The 13,862-nt window shown below is 42.3% G+C and overlaps 1 protein-coding gene across 1 annotated transcript in view; it reads left to right on the forward strand.

Annotated features, from left to right (window-relative positions):
• The window catches only part of ADAMTS9 (ADAM metallopeptidase with thrombospondin type 1 motif 9), a 180,059-nt gene that overhangs the window by 10,195 nt on the left and 156,002 nt on the right, over nt 1-13,862 (forward strand). The window contains exon 3 of the mRNA XM_038772003.1: nt 3,342-3,504. Within this exon, the coding sequence (XP_038627931.1) occupies nt 3,342-3,504 (163 nt within the window). The remainder of the gene's footprint in view (nt 1-3,341; nt 3,505-13,862) is intronic.

Consider the following 13,862-nt stretch of genomic DNA (forward strand, 5'->3'; position numbering starts at 1 on the left):
GACATATATCGAATATACCGTAGTTAAGAGTGAGAGAATAGATGTTGTGGCTTAGTGAAAGGAGCAAGGGCTTGGGAGTCAGAGGTCATGAGTTCTAATCCTGGCTCTGCCCCTTATCAGCTGTGTGACTTTGGGCAAACCACTTAACTTCTCTGTGCTTCAGTTACCTCATCTGTAAAATCGGGATTAAAACTGTGAGTCCCACATGGGACAACCCGATTACCTTCTATCTACCCCAGTGCTTAGAACAGTGCTTGACGCATAGTAAATGTTTAACAAATATCATTATTATTTTTTTAATTATAAGAATAATAGACATGTGAATAAAAAAATAAGAATACATGAATGCTGAGGCGGGTGATGAGAAGGTGAGATAGAAAGGGAAAGGAGATTAATTGGGTAATGCCTTGTGGAAGAGATGACTCTCAAAGAGAGTTTTGAAGAAGGGGAGAAACTTGGTTTGCAAAGCTGGTTGGGATATAACATTTCAGATTTGGGAAAGGAGGGCAAGTTGAGAGAAAGGGACCAATAGGAGGTTAGCTTGGGTTCAGTGAAGAACACAAACTGGTTTGTGTATTATGGAAATACACTCCTCATCCATAATACAGTCTTTCTAGACTGTGAACCCACTGTTGTAGGGTCCGTCTCTATATGTTGCCAACTTGTACTTCCCAAGCACTTAGTACAGTGCTCTGCACACAGTAAGCGCTCAATAAATATGATTGAATGAATGAATGAATGGTTTTGCAATGGGAGAAGAGAGCTGATAGGTAAGAGGGAGCTAGCTGATAAAGAGTCTTGCAGCTTGGTAGTCAAGGGTTTTTTTATTTTCTATGAGAAGCAATAGGGAATCATTGGAGGATTTTAAGGAGAACGACATAGCTCCAATCGTGTGCAGCTGTATGTAAAAGAGACTGAAGTGGCCAGGGTGGAAGGAGTGGACAGAGGCAGAGAGATCAAGAAGGAAGTCACTTATCTCTGGCTCAGCCACTTATCTGCTATGTGACCTTGGGCAAACCACTTAATTTCTTTGTGTGTCAGTTACTTCATCTGTGAAATGGGGATTAAATCCTTTCCAATTTAGACTCTTAGCCCAATGTGAGAGAGGGACTGGGTCTAACCTGATTATCTTGTGTTCACCTCAAGCACTTAGTACAGTGCCTGGCCAAGTGCTTAAAGAGGAATCCAGCCAGATGTACCTGGAGAGTGGTTGTTAGGGTGGAGAGGAACATGTGGCTCTGTAGAATATTATAAAGGAAGAACTGGTAGAACTTAGAGTCAGAATGAAATTCAAAGACAAAATGAATATGGGAAGCAAATGAAAGAAAGGAGGAAAAGATGACACCAAGGTTGTCAACCTGTGGAATGGAGAGGCTGATGGTATGATCAACAGTGATGGAAAAGTTAGGAAGAGGTGACGGATTAGAAGGGAAGATAAGGGGTTCAATTTTGAGATAAAATCTGACTATTGAAAACATCAACCTCATATTAGAGGAACATCTTTCTCATTCGGAACACACACATACAACACACACACATACAACACACACACACACCACAAAAAAACCCTGTCTAAAATTGAATTCATTATCACTCTTAGCTTTTAATATTAAGCATCCACCTAATCTAGGTACTGTGCCAGTGACTCTACAGAATAACTTATTCAACTCATTCCTGGCTATTCAGAAAAGGTACATTAACTCTTTGACATAATTTGGTAAATTATTTCCTCTTCTGCATTCCATTTTCCTGAGTCAGTCACTAAGATGTATTACATACTGAATTCCTTTAAAGCACTGACTAAACACTCTGGGGAGTGACAAATAAGTAAGAGACACTATTCTTGGTTTCAAGGAGTTTACAGACAGGAAAAAGATGGGTTAATTAGAGAATGCTTATAGTTACACCTATCAGTAGATTTCCAGTTCATGAAATTTGCTATTCACCGTGACTTCTGTGCTCATTTATTTTGTTTTGCATCATGAACAACTCACAAATTGGTGAACAAGGAATTAACCCTATTTTTAAAGATAGGATCAATTCTTAATGTCAATGGACGCTCTACTGCCCAAGAAGTCAGTGTTTCTCTGATATTGCCAGGGGCCCCATCAACATGAGGAGAGAAGATTTGTTTGTAGGGTTCTGAATGCAGCAGTGACTGGGAGACACAGAAACCAATACTAGGAGGGAGTCACAGAACTTGATCGCTATACTAACCAATGCTGAAAGTAAGTCGAAAGCAGGTGCAACTTGGCTCTAGCAAGAACAAACCTCAGAATGGGTGTTTCAGGGTGGTGTTGAGCATCACCCTTGCCCATTTGGGCCTGAGTGGTCCATAGGGTGGCTTTGCCCCACCCCTTGCCCCTGCCATCTCTTTGGTTACCAACAGCCTCAGTCCTGTCTCTCCCAGTTTGCTCTGCACCAAGGGCCTGGCCTGATGCCTGGTGTCTTCTTCATGGCCTGATGAAGCCTGGCTGACCGGCTTCATTCCCCTTCCCCTACTGCCACCCCCAGGAAGCTCTCTTGCCACCTCGGGTGGCCAACCCTCCTTTTCCCCACTAAAATCAGTCAATCAATGGTATTTATTGAGTGCTTACTATGTGCAGAGTACTGTACTAAGCACTTGGGAGAGTACACTGCAACAAAATTAGTGTACATGTTCCCTGCCCATAACAAGATTAAATCCCACTTGTCACTGGAGTAGCAGGGGGAGAGACAGTTACCAGCACTCCGGTTAGAATTTTTTTTTTTTTACTTGCAGCATTGGTAATAATCTAACCCTATTTGTATAATAATAATAAGAAGAAGAATGATGGTATTTGTGCAAAGCACTGTTCTAAGCGCTGGGGAGGTTACAAGGTGATCAGGTTGTCCCGGGGAGCTCACAGTTTTAATCCCTATTTTACAGATGAGATAACCGAGGCACAGAGAAGCTAAGTGACTTGCCCAAAACCACACAGCTGACAGTTGGCAGAGCCGGGATTTGTTTGCTATTTGCTGTTTTGCAGTCATTAACAAATGTAATCCCCATGAATGGTTAAGTTTACCCATAGTTTAGTTTTAAGTCAGATATAGAGAAGTGTGCTACTAAGCTACTGCTGACTGCTCTATTTCCATTTGCAAATGTTGTAAACATAGGTAAGTAACATGGGAACTGGTTCGTATTAAATTGCATTATCCCAAGCGCTTAGTACAGTGCTATGCACATAGTAAGTGCTCAATAAATGCGATTGAATGAATGAATGAATATTAAATGGTCACCTATGTATTCTGTACTAATTGCTGCTTTTCTTTCCATTTGGTGTGTAGTTTAAGTTTGTTACTTTCTACTTCATTCTCAGCTAGGCACATTCAGATATCATGATGGGGATTATTTTATAGAGCCATTGTTATCAATTGATGAACATGAATATGAAGAAGAACACAATAAACCTCACATTGTCTACAGACGTAGCGCACCTCAGCAAGATTCAACAAGAAAACGGCATATTTGTGACACTTCAGGTATTTGTTCTTTGTTTAATTGAATTCAACAGCTTTACAACACAATCTAGATGGCTTGAAATCCATTTCACATACCATAATTATTTAATGGGAATGAATGCTAAACAATCATTTTCTCTGTTTGACAGCTTATGTGCATATATTTGTCTTTACCATGTATACTTTTAACAGCCTTGCATGAGGATTCAATATACCTATCAGCTCTGAAAAATGCACCAACTTATATAGGAATTTTACCATCACTTTCACATATGATGATTATACAAATGATGCCAGAGGTCATACATTACTTTTAAAAAATGGAATTAGTGTTGTGGATTGTATTTTCATATTTTTTATATTTCTTAGTTGCTGACTTCCTGATTCTTTCAAGCCTAGCCTAATTCCTTTCAGACCCTGACTATAAGACTCAGCTAATGTGATAGCTGCAGAGTGGTAAAAGTATTTATTTTCATTAAAAACAACTCTAGATAATCTATTGCTGCAATATTCCTCTATTCTGTAAACTTTTCCTTAGAATGTAAGCTCCTTGTGGGCAGGGAATATATCTTTCAACTCTGTTATGTTGTAGTCTCCCAAGTGCTTAGTACAATGCTCTGCACACAGTAAGCATTAAATAAATTCCATTGATTGATTCTCTCTCATGGCCAGGGGCCCTTACTCTGAGTTCTTTAATTTTAAGGTTGACCAAGACATGGAGGCTTACCCAACAGCTGATGGTGACTAAAAGTTATTTACATTTTAGGATTCACATTAAACTCTCCCTCCTGTTATTTAATGACATCCAGGGCTCCTCTCTTCCAAAATTTCAACTCTCTTCTTCCTATGCCTTTCCATGAATCTTTTCATTATAACTCTGTTTCTCTACAATCAATAACTTCTATGTACCTTGCTGACTTCCCAGCTTTATCCAACAGAAAATGGTATCAGAAGAGTATAAAGTGATATTTAATTTCATCCCTTTTCAATACCTTATTGTATGAGATCTTTTTCCCAAATAAATACATTAAATACTGCATCCTTACATTTTCATTCTGCTTGCCCCAAGTTGGATTTCTCTTGTTCTCCCATTTCTATAGCAGTTTCTATATTTTCCTCAAATTACTTATCTCTGTTTACCTGAGGAAAAGGGGTTGGTAGTGTACTTATGTACGCTATATAGTCATACCTCTTTGGAATAATGTGAGCATTTACTTTTCTATCACATTAATGAAATCTAAGTTGTAATATTAGAGAATAGGAGCATCTCAAGACATTCTACAGATATTGAGGCATTGGAAAAAGTGACCTTTTTTCCTGTGTCAGACTTAGGGGAAATGATCATCATATACTCATTTTAGCAGCATATTTCACTGCCCCCCGCTAAAGCCCATTACTTTTTATAGAACATGTAGATGAATCATGAAAAGCAGCACGGCCTAGTGGATAGAGCATGGGCCCGGGAGTCAGAGGACATGGGTTCTAATCCCAACAATACCACATGTCTGCTGCATGACCTTTGGCAAGTCACAACTTTTCTGTGCCTCAGTTACCTCATCTATAAAATGAGGACTAAATCCTCCTTCCTCCAGTTTAGACTGTGAGCCCTATGTGGGACAGGGACTGTGTCCAACAAGATTATCTTGTATCTATCCCAGTGCTTAGAACATTGCTTGACAAACAGTAAGTGCATAATTAATACCATAAGAAAACTTTATGTAAATTCCCTGGAGACATCCTGACCCCATCTAAATTGGGAGATGGCACTCATTATGCAGTATTATATTATGCAACAGTTTAGAAACACGAGGCAAAGTCATGCTAGGTTAAAACGTAGTCAGAACATGTTGGTTCATACAGAAGAATGAAGAAGGAAGCCTTTTTTTTCACTATGTTCATATTCTTCAGAATCTTAGTTTCTGCCGAACACTGAAAAAAGGTCCTTTACCAAATCACTACATTAGGGGATTGATTCATTTGGACACAGGAAGAGGTATAGCCTTCTGAAATGCCATTATAACCTTTTGAATTTTTTTCTTGGAGGTTTCCTTTATGAAGACCCATCCATTAGTCCTGACCCTTCATATCTGAGGAGCCTAGTACCAATTGGGTTAACACTACAGGCCAATTTGATTGGTTCTTCCAAAGGTTGCTGCTGGACTATGCCACTCTGGTTTCTCTCTTCCAGCTGCTTCTGCTCCCTTCTTTGAATTCAGATGCAGGAGGCTCAGAACAGTTGGAAAAAACTATGGATAATGGCACATTTCATCAGCAGTCCTTGAAGGAATGGACAAGCAGGTCATGGAAACTACTGAAACAAGGTAGCTGAAGGTTCCTTTGCTCAGGGAGTAAAAATAGTTTGGGTGGGAATATTTCCTGTTCCCAGAAGTGAAAAGTGCCATAGTTTAGTAGAATCATCCCCAAGAGCTATCCCCCCAATTGCTATTTGGCTCTTAGAATGATTTTATTTCACTGCTCCTTTTCTATTTCTTTTCTTTATTTCCTTATTTCTTTCCTCCAGTTTCACCTACCTTCTGGACTTCACATAGCTTTTTTTAACTTTTTAACTCTAGGTTTAACTTTACATGTATTGAAGGACAGTTATACGTATTCCACCCTATCATTTTGAGCACTTGGGGCCACCTCGAGGCAAAGTATTGAGGCTATGTGGCATCTATCCTCTTGCTCCAAATGGGGGTGTGAAAAGTTCCTAAATAGCTCCAGAGGCCCTAAAAGGCCCTGCCAGTCAGTCATATTTATTGAACACTTACTGTGTGCAGAGTACTGGACTACGCACTTGGGAGAGTACAATATATAACAGACACATTTCCTGCCTATAATGAGCTTACAGTCTGCCAGAGACAGAGTAGGCTCAAAGAGTCCCTTCATCTTCATCATACAAATGACAATGATAATGATAATAATAATAATAATAATACCTAAGCCCTGAAACTTATCATTGGTGAGAGGAGCCCCTGGTTTGCCCCCAGAGTCAAAGTTGTGCTCTGGGGCTCATCCAAGGAGAGAACCTCTACCTCAATCTCAAAACTTCTTCCAGGATCGATGGATGGGTCAGTATGAAATGAACCCAGCAGGGACATCTGAAACCCCAGCTCAATCCTGGAACCCTGACTAGATTTCAGGGCCGGACTGGGGAGGTTCAGCCTGCTGGAAGCAGGGCAACTAAAAAGAATATATCAAAGTCAATCAATCAGTGGTATTTATTGAATGCTTACTGCATGCAGAACATTGTACTAAGTGCTTGAGAGAGTACAGTACAGTACAGTAGATTTGTTGGATATGATCCCTTCCTCAAGGAGCTTACAATTTAGTGGGGAAGACAGACATTAAAGTAAATTACTGATAGGGAAAGCAGGAGAGTATAAGGATATGTACATAAGTGTTGTGGGGCTGAGGGTGGAGTGAATAAATGGTACAAATTCAACTGCAAGGATGACACAGATGAGAGAGAGAGAGAGTAGAGGAAATAAGGGTTTACCTGGGGAAGGCCTCTTGCAGGAGATGTGATTTTAATAAGGCTTTTAATATGACGGGAAAATTTGAATTTGAATTTTAACATGAAGTGGGAGGAAGTTGCAGATCACCATCTTGGTAGCTCCATTTTTGGTCACCTCCTACCCAGTTCCAAGTGGATTGGTGCCTCTCTAGTTATGCATTTGGGAACCCTCAATCCATCTTTGGGACTCATTTGTATTTATTTGGATCAGATTGTATGCTTCTTGAGAGCAGTGCCTGTGCCATCAACTTCTCACAGCTTTAAATACAATGATTGCTCAATAAACGTTGGCCAACTGACTGAACACCATGCTCAGTAGGGATGCAAAGTGATAAACTTATACAAGACATTTAAAACAATTTGTTGTGTTTTTATAAATTGCTTGCTCCAGTAATGGGAGTTGATTTCTTCTGTTTCTTTCACAACAAATTCCAGTTCTGTGTCTCGAGATATTCTTGATTTCACCCCCGTTTGCTTTTTTTTTTTTAAAGCAGAAGTATATGATTATTCTTATTAGTGTTCTCGGAAAGATCTAGGCTGATGAATGATAAACTGAAAAAAAGTAGGACAGTACCTGTCCTTTGATAGTTTGATAAGGCTCTAGGGAAATTATCACCTTTACTCTGATAGGTCTGTTTCTCCATTCCTTCCTCCCTTCCAGTACCTATATTTTTCATTTCATTTAAATGCTGATTGGTTAGTTACACAGATATAGATCAATCATGCTGATAGGAAGTGGAAACCAACTCTTTCTGCCGGGCTACTTCGGAAGCACTGTTAAGAAGTCATTTTTTCAACATGGTTTCTTTCCTGCTAGGATATATTTCTGGTTATTTCTCTTATAAATTCAAGTATGACACACTGGTGAGAATATATTTGAGCCATTTTTTCTTTTGATCCTTCTATTCTTTGATGAGGGACCTCTCTCTAGCATCCGTGTGTAAAAATTATTTGTCTTCTTTCAGTTGACAGGCTTAAGAATAACTTAGTAGCCACGGAATCCCATAAGATAAAAATCCACAGGCACAGGGCATGGAAATATCTGTGGTTAACCTCTATTTTCTCTTGTTTCATATTGTTTCCTACATTTAATGATTTGTTCTACTTTTACGTTAATATCAATGAGTGGTTATCGTGGTCATTACTTAATTTGTGACTTGTTAGCCTTTTAGTTTTTCTAAGTACATTTTATCCTGGGCATATTTCACCTTTGGTCACCGTTTTCACCAATTTTTGTGATGTAATTTTAGTTGTTTATGGCTTTTATATTCTGAAGCATTTTATCTTTTCTCTACAGACTGTAGATTTTAAGCTACTTTCTTTTGGATCCACAAATTTCAAAAAATTAAATCACAAAATGTTTCTTTCCTTTCTTTACAACTCTATCAGAGAGTCTTCATTTCTTGTAAAATATTTCATTTCTTCCACCTCCTTTTCCTTCAGTTTTTTTCTATCACAACTTGTCCAAGCTGAGAAAAGTTGAGGTTCACGTCCTGGAACAGGAGGTTGATCCCAACACCTGGACTAGTTTTCCAATGGCAAAGCCAACCAGAGAATTGAGGTAATTTCCTTTTTAAAAAAAAAAAAACAAACCCTCAAACAATGGGTCTTTTTGTCCGAACGACTAAATAGCAACAATGATGGCACCTATTTTTCCATTTGGCTTTGCTAGGGGAAATGACATTAAAGTAGTGTTATGGAAGAGATTAATTGTGATCTGGACTAGAAAAGACAGGAATGTCAGTAATGGAATCAAATACCTAGAAGTTATCAATCAATCAATCAATCAATCGTATTTATTGAGCACCTGCTGTGTACAGAACACTGTACTAAGCACTTGGGGGAGTACAGTGTAACAGAGTTGGTAGACACGTTCCCTGCCCACAATGAGCTTAAAGTCTACAGGGGAAGACAGACATTTATATAAATAAATTACGGATATGTATACAAGTGCTGTGGGGCTGATAGTGGGGCGAATAAAGGGTGCAAATCCAGGTGTGAGGTTGACACAGAAGGAAGCAGCATAGCGTAGTCGGTAGATCACGGGCCTGGGAGTCAGAAGGTCATGGGTTCTAATCCCAACTCCGCCACGTGTCTGCTGTGTGACCTTGGGCAAGTCTCTTAAAATCGCTAAAATCCGCCCTTTCCTCTCCATCCAAACTGCTAACACGTTAATACAATCACTCATCCTATCCCGCCTAGATTACTGCATCAGTCTCCTTGCTGACCTCCCAATCTCCTCCCTCTCCCCACTCCAGTCCATTCTTCACTCTGCTGTCTGGATCATCTTTCTACAGGAACATTCAGGAAATGTCACCCCCCCTCCTCAAAAATCTCCTGTGGTTTCCTATCCACCTCTGTATCAAACAAAAACTCCTCACCATTGGCTTTAAAGTACTCAATCACCTTGCCCCTTCCTACCTCACCTCACTTCCCTCCTTCTACAACCCAGCCCGCATACTTAAGTCCTCTGGTCCTTCTCACTGTGCCTTGATCTCGCCTGTCTCGCTGTTGACACCTGGCCCACATCCTACCTCTGTCCTGAAATGCCCTCCCTCAAATCCACCAGACAACTACTCTCCCCCGCTTGAAAGCCTTATTGAAGACATATCTCCTCCAAGAGGCCTTCCCAGACTAAGCCCACTTTTCCTCATCTCCCACTTCCTTCTGTGTCACCCTGACTTGCTTCCTTTGCTCTTCCCTCCCTCCCAGCCACACAGCACCTATGTATAAATATGTAATTTTGTTTATTTGTATTGATGTCTGTCTCCCCCCCACCCCCCCACCCCACCCCCAGACTGTGCGCTTGTTGTGGGCACGGATTGTCACTATTGTTGATTGTACTTTCCCAAGCACTTAGCACAGTACTCTGCAAACAGTAAGCGCTTAATAAATATGATTGACAGTCTAAGGGGGACAGAAAACAGATATCTAATTTCCGTATTACAGAAGAGTAAATAGAGGCATCCAGAAGTTAAGTGACTTGCCTAAGGTTAAGTAGCAGGTAATTGGCAGAGCCCGGATTGGAACCTAGACTCATGCTCTTTCCACTAGGCTGTGCTATTTTTCAGTTCAGTCCTTCCTCACCCTCATTCTCCCCTTCATCTTGCTCGCTCACCACCAAGCCCTCACACATTTCCCTACTCATACATTCAGAGATGTAGTCACAGAGCTGAACAGAGTGGAGCAGGCTAAAAGAGAAACAGCTCTTGCTGCTGCCTCTGCCATCAGCTCCCTGGAGTTCATGTTTCCAAAGTCTGGTGCCCCTCCTTGCTTTGTTCCTTTCAGGGAGCTATCTCAAGAAGTCAGTTCAGCAGTGGTGGGAAATGCTATTGCCACTGTCCTAGTGCCTGTATGTAACCTTTAAGATGTGGCTCACTGCCAGTGAATCAGAAGAACACTCTACTTCCCCCTAAAATATTTTGAGACACTCTGGATTCTTTGTAACCTTGGTTGAAACCTTCTGCTTTAAACCACTGGTTTGGTATAGTACCCCTATAAAAATAAGTAAGTCTCTAAAAAGCCTTAGAGTCTTGTAATTAAGAAGCTGGTCAAGAGGATGGAATGGTTGTCAATCAGTTAATTAAAATTATTTATAGAGCACCTACTGTGTGCAGAGCACTCTACAGAGAATTTGGTAGAGTGCAATTGAATTAGTAGAGACAATCCCTGCTTTCAAGTTGCTTATAATCTAGTAGATGACTGTTTTTGTTTAGTGGTATTTCATTCATTCATTCAATCGTATTTATTGAGCGCTTACTGTGTGCAGAGCACTGTACTAAGCTCTTGGGAAGTACAAATTGTCAACATATAGAGATGGTCCCTACCCAACAACGGACCCACAGTCTAGAAGGGGGAGACAGACAACAGAACAAAACAAGTAGACAGGCATCAATACCATCAGAATAAATATAATTATAGCTATATATACATCATTAATAAAATAGAGTAATAAATATGTACAAATAAAATAGAGTAATAAATATGTACAAATAAAATAGAGTAATAAATATGTATAAATATATACAAGTGCTGTGGGGAAGGGGTAGGGCAGAGGTAGAGAGGGGAGGAGATGGGAAGGGGAGGAGGAGGAGGAGAGGAAAAAAAGGGGGGCTCAGTCTGGGAAGGCCTCCTGGAGGAGGTGAGCTCTCAGTAGGGCTTTGAAGGGAGAAGAGAGCTAGTTTGGCAGATGTGTGGAGGGAGAGCATTCCAGGCCAGAGGTAGGACGTGGGTCAGGGGTCAACTGTGGCACAGGCGAGAACAAGGCACAGTGGGGACGTTAGTGGCAGAGGAGCCGAGTGTGTGGGCTGGGCTATAGAAGGAGAGAAGGAAGGTGAGGTAGAGGGGGGCTAGGTGATGGAGAGCCTTGAAGCCGAGAGTGAGGAGTTTTTGCTAAGTATTTGTTAAGCACTTACTATGTGTCAAACACTGCTCCAAACACTGGAGTAGATACAAGCTAATTAGGTTGGACACAGTCCCTGTCCCATATGGGGCTCACAGTCTAAGTAGGAGGGTGAACAGGAGAACTGAGGCACAGAGAAGTTAAGTGAGTTGCCCAACGTCACTCAGTAAGCAACTGGCAGATCCAGGATTAGAGCCCAGGTCCTTTGACTTCCAAGCCTGTGCACTTTCCACTCTGCCATGCTGTTAGTCATCTTTCTCCACTGGGTGTCCTTTGGAGGGGTTTCATTCCTGGACATTTGTGGTCAGAATTACTTTGTGGAACCTCTAATGTGTCAATTCTGCTGATAATTTGGCTGAAATTTCGGGGAGACGTGTTAATGTTAAAAATTGACACTATTAGCTACCCCATTTGAGCTATAAATCCAACCCATGCAGCTCCCATCGTAAGGGAGGTTCCTCAAACTAACAAATTCCACCCTATTCCCCATGCCTCTGATCTAAATGTACCCCATCTCTAATCTCCTCCTTTGTGTTTCCTGGACATTTTGGAGGGCAAATCAGTGCGGTGATTTGCTCAGGATGGGGAAAGGTGGGAAAGGCAGGAAAGGCATTCTCCCCTTTTCTGGGGGCCCCGATTTTAAACTCACACCACTGCATCCTACGCAGACTGAAAGCTGCATCTGTGCTTTACACTTCTAGAGGTGGCTCCTCAAGGTCAAGGTTGCAGCACATTAGTAGTTTGGGAAAGTGTCAGTTCTTTTCCTCATACTATACCAACTTCTTGTGGGCAGGGAATGTGTCTGCCAACTTTGTTGTAGTGTCCTCTCCCAAGTGCTTAGTACAGTGCTCTGCACACAGTAAGTCCTCGTTAAATACCTGAAAGTGGGGCTCTGAAAGTGTGTGAAAGCATTTTACTTGGATGTCAGTCAATTTAAAAGTTTCAATCTTTCATTGGTAATTATTGGGTGATTTCTGGGTGCATGGTGTACTACACTTGGAAGAGTACAGTACCATAGTGGAAGAGACAGATATTAAAAGAAATTCTAGGTAAGGGAAGCAGTCAATCAAGTATAAGCATATGTACATAAGTGCTGTGGACCTGGGAGTGGGGTGAGTATCAACGTACTTAGAGGGTATAGACCACAGAGCCTTAGGTGGCCCAGAAGGAAGGACCGACCTCCCCAAAGTAACTCCGCCCCACTTCTCCAACCCCCGGGCTCTCAACACTCTCTGCTACTCTCCCATCCTTCCCAGCAGTATCCTCAGAGGAGCTCTCCTCCCTCCTCTCAAATGCTACTCCGGCCACCTGTGCTTCTGACCCCATTCCCTCTCATCTCATGAAATCTCTCACTCCATCCCTTCTCCCCTCCTTAACTTCCCATCTTCAACCGCTCACTCTCCACTGGTTCCTTCCCCTCTGCCTTCAAACATGCCCATGTCTCTCCCATCCTAAAAAAACCCTCCCTTGACCCCACCTCACCTTCTAGTTGTCGCCCCATATCCCTCCTACCATTCCTTTCCAAACTCCTTGAACAAGTTGTCACACGCTGCCTCGAATTCCTCAACACCAACTCTCTCCTCGACCCCCTCCAGTCTGGCTTCTGTCCCCTACATTCCACGGAAACTGCCCTCTCAAAGGTCACCAATGACCTCCTGCTTGCCAAATCCAACGGCTCATACTCTATCCTAATCCTCCTCGACCTCTCAGCTGCCTTCGACACTGTGGACCACCCCCTTCTCCTCAACACGCTATCCAACCTTGGCTTCACAGACTCCGTACTCTCCTGGTGCTCCTCTTATCTCTCCAGTTGTTCATTCTCAGTCTCTTTTGCAGGCTCCTCCTCCCCCTCCCATTCCCTTACTGTGGGGGTTCCCCAAGGTTCAGTTCTTGGTCCCCTTCTGTTCTCGATCTACACTCACTCCCGTGGTGACCTCATTCGCTCCTACGGCTTCAACTATCTCTACGCTGATGACACCCAGAGCTACATCTCTGCCCCTGCTCTCTCCCCCTCCCTCCAGGCTCGCATCTCCTCCTGCCTTCAGGACATCTCCATCTGGATGTCTGCCTGCCACTTAAAACTCAACATGTCCAAGACTGAACTCCTTGTCTTCCCTCCCAAACCCTGCCCTCTCCCTGACTTTCCCATCACAGTTGATGGCACTACCATCCTTCCCGTCTCACAAGCCCGCAACCTTGGTGTCATCCTCGACTCCGCTCTCTCGTTCACCCCTCACATCTAAGCCGTCACCAAAACCTGCCGGTCTCAGCGCCGCAACATTGCCAAGATCCGCCCTTTCCTCTCCATCCAAACCGCTACCCTGCTCCTTCAAGCTCTCATCCTATCCCGTCTGGACTACTGCATCAGCCTTCTCTCTGATCTCCCATCCTCATGTCTCTCCCCACTTCAATCCATACTTCATGCTGCTGCCCGGATTGTCTTTGTCCGGAAACGTTCTG

This window comes from Tachyglossus aculeatus, chromosome X1, assembly GCF_015852505.1.
Source record: "Tachyglossus aculeatus isolate mTacAcu1 chromosome X1, mTacAcu1.pri, whole genome shotgun sequence".
Classification (NCBI taxonomy): Eukaryota; Metazoa; Chordata; class Mammalia; order Monotremata; family Tachyglossidae; genus Tachyglossus; species Tachyglossus aculeatus.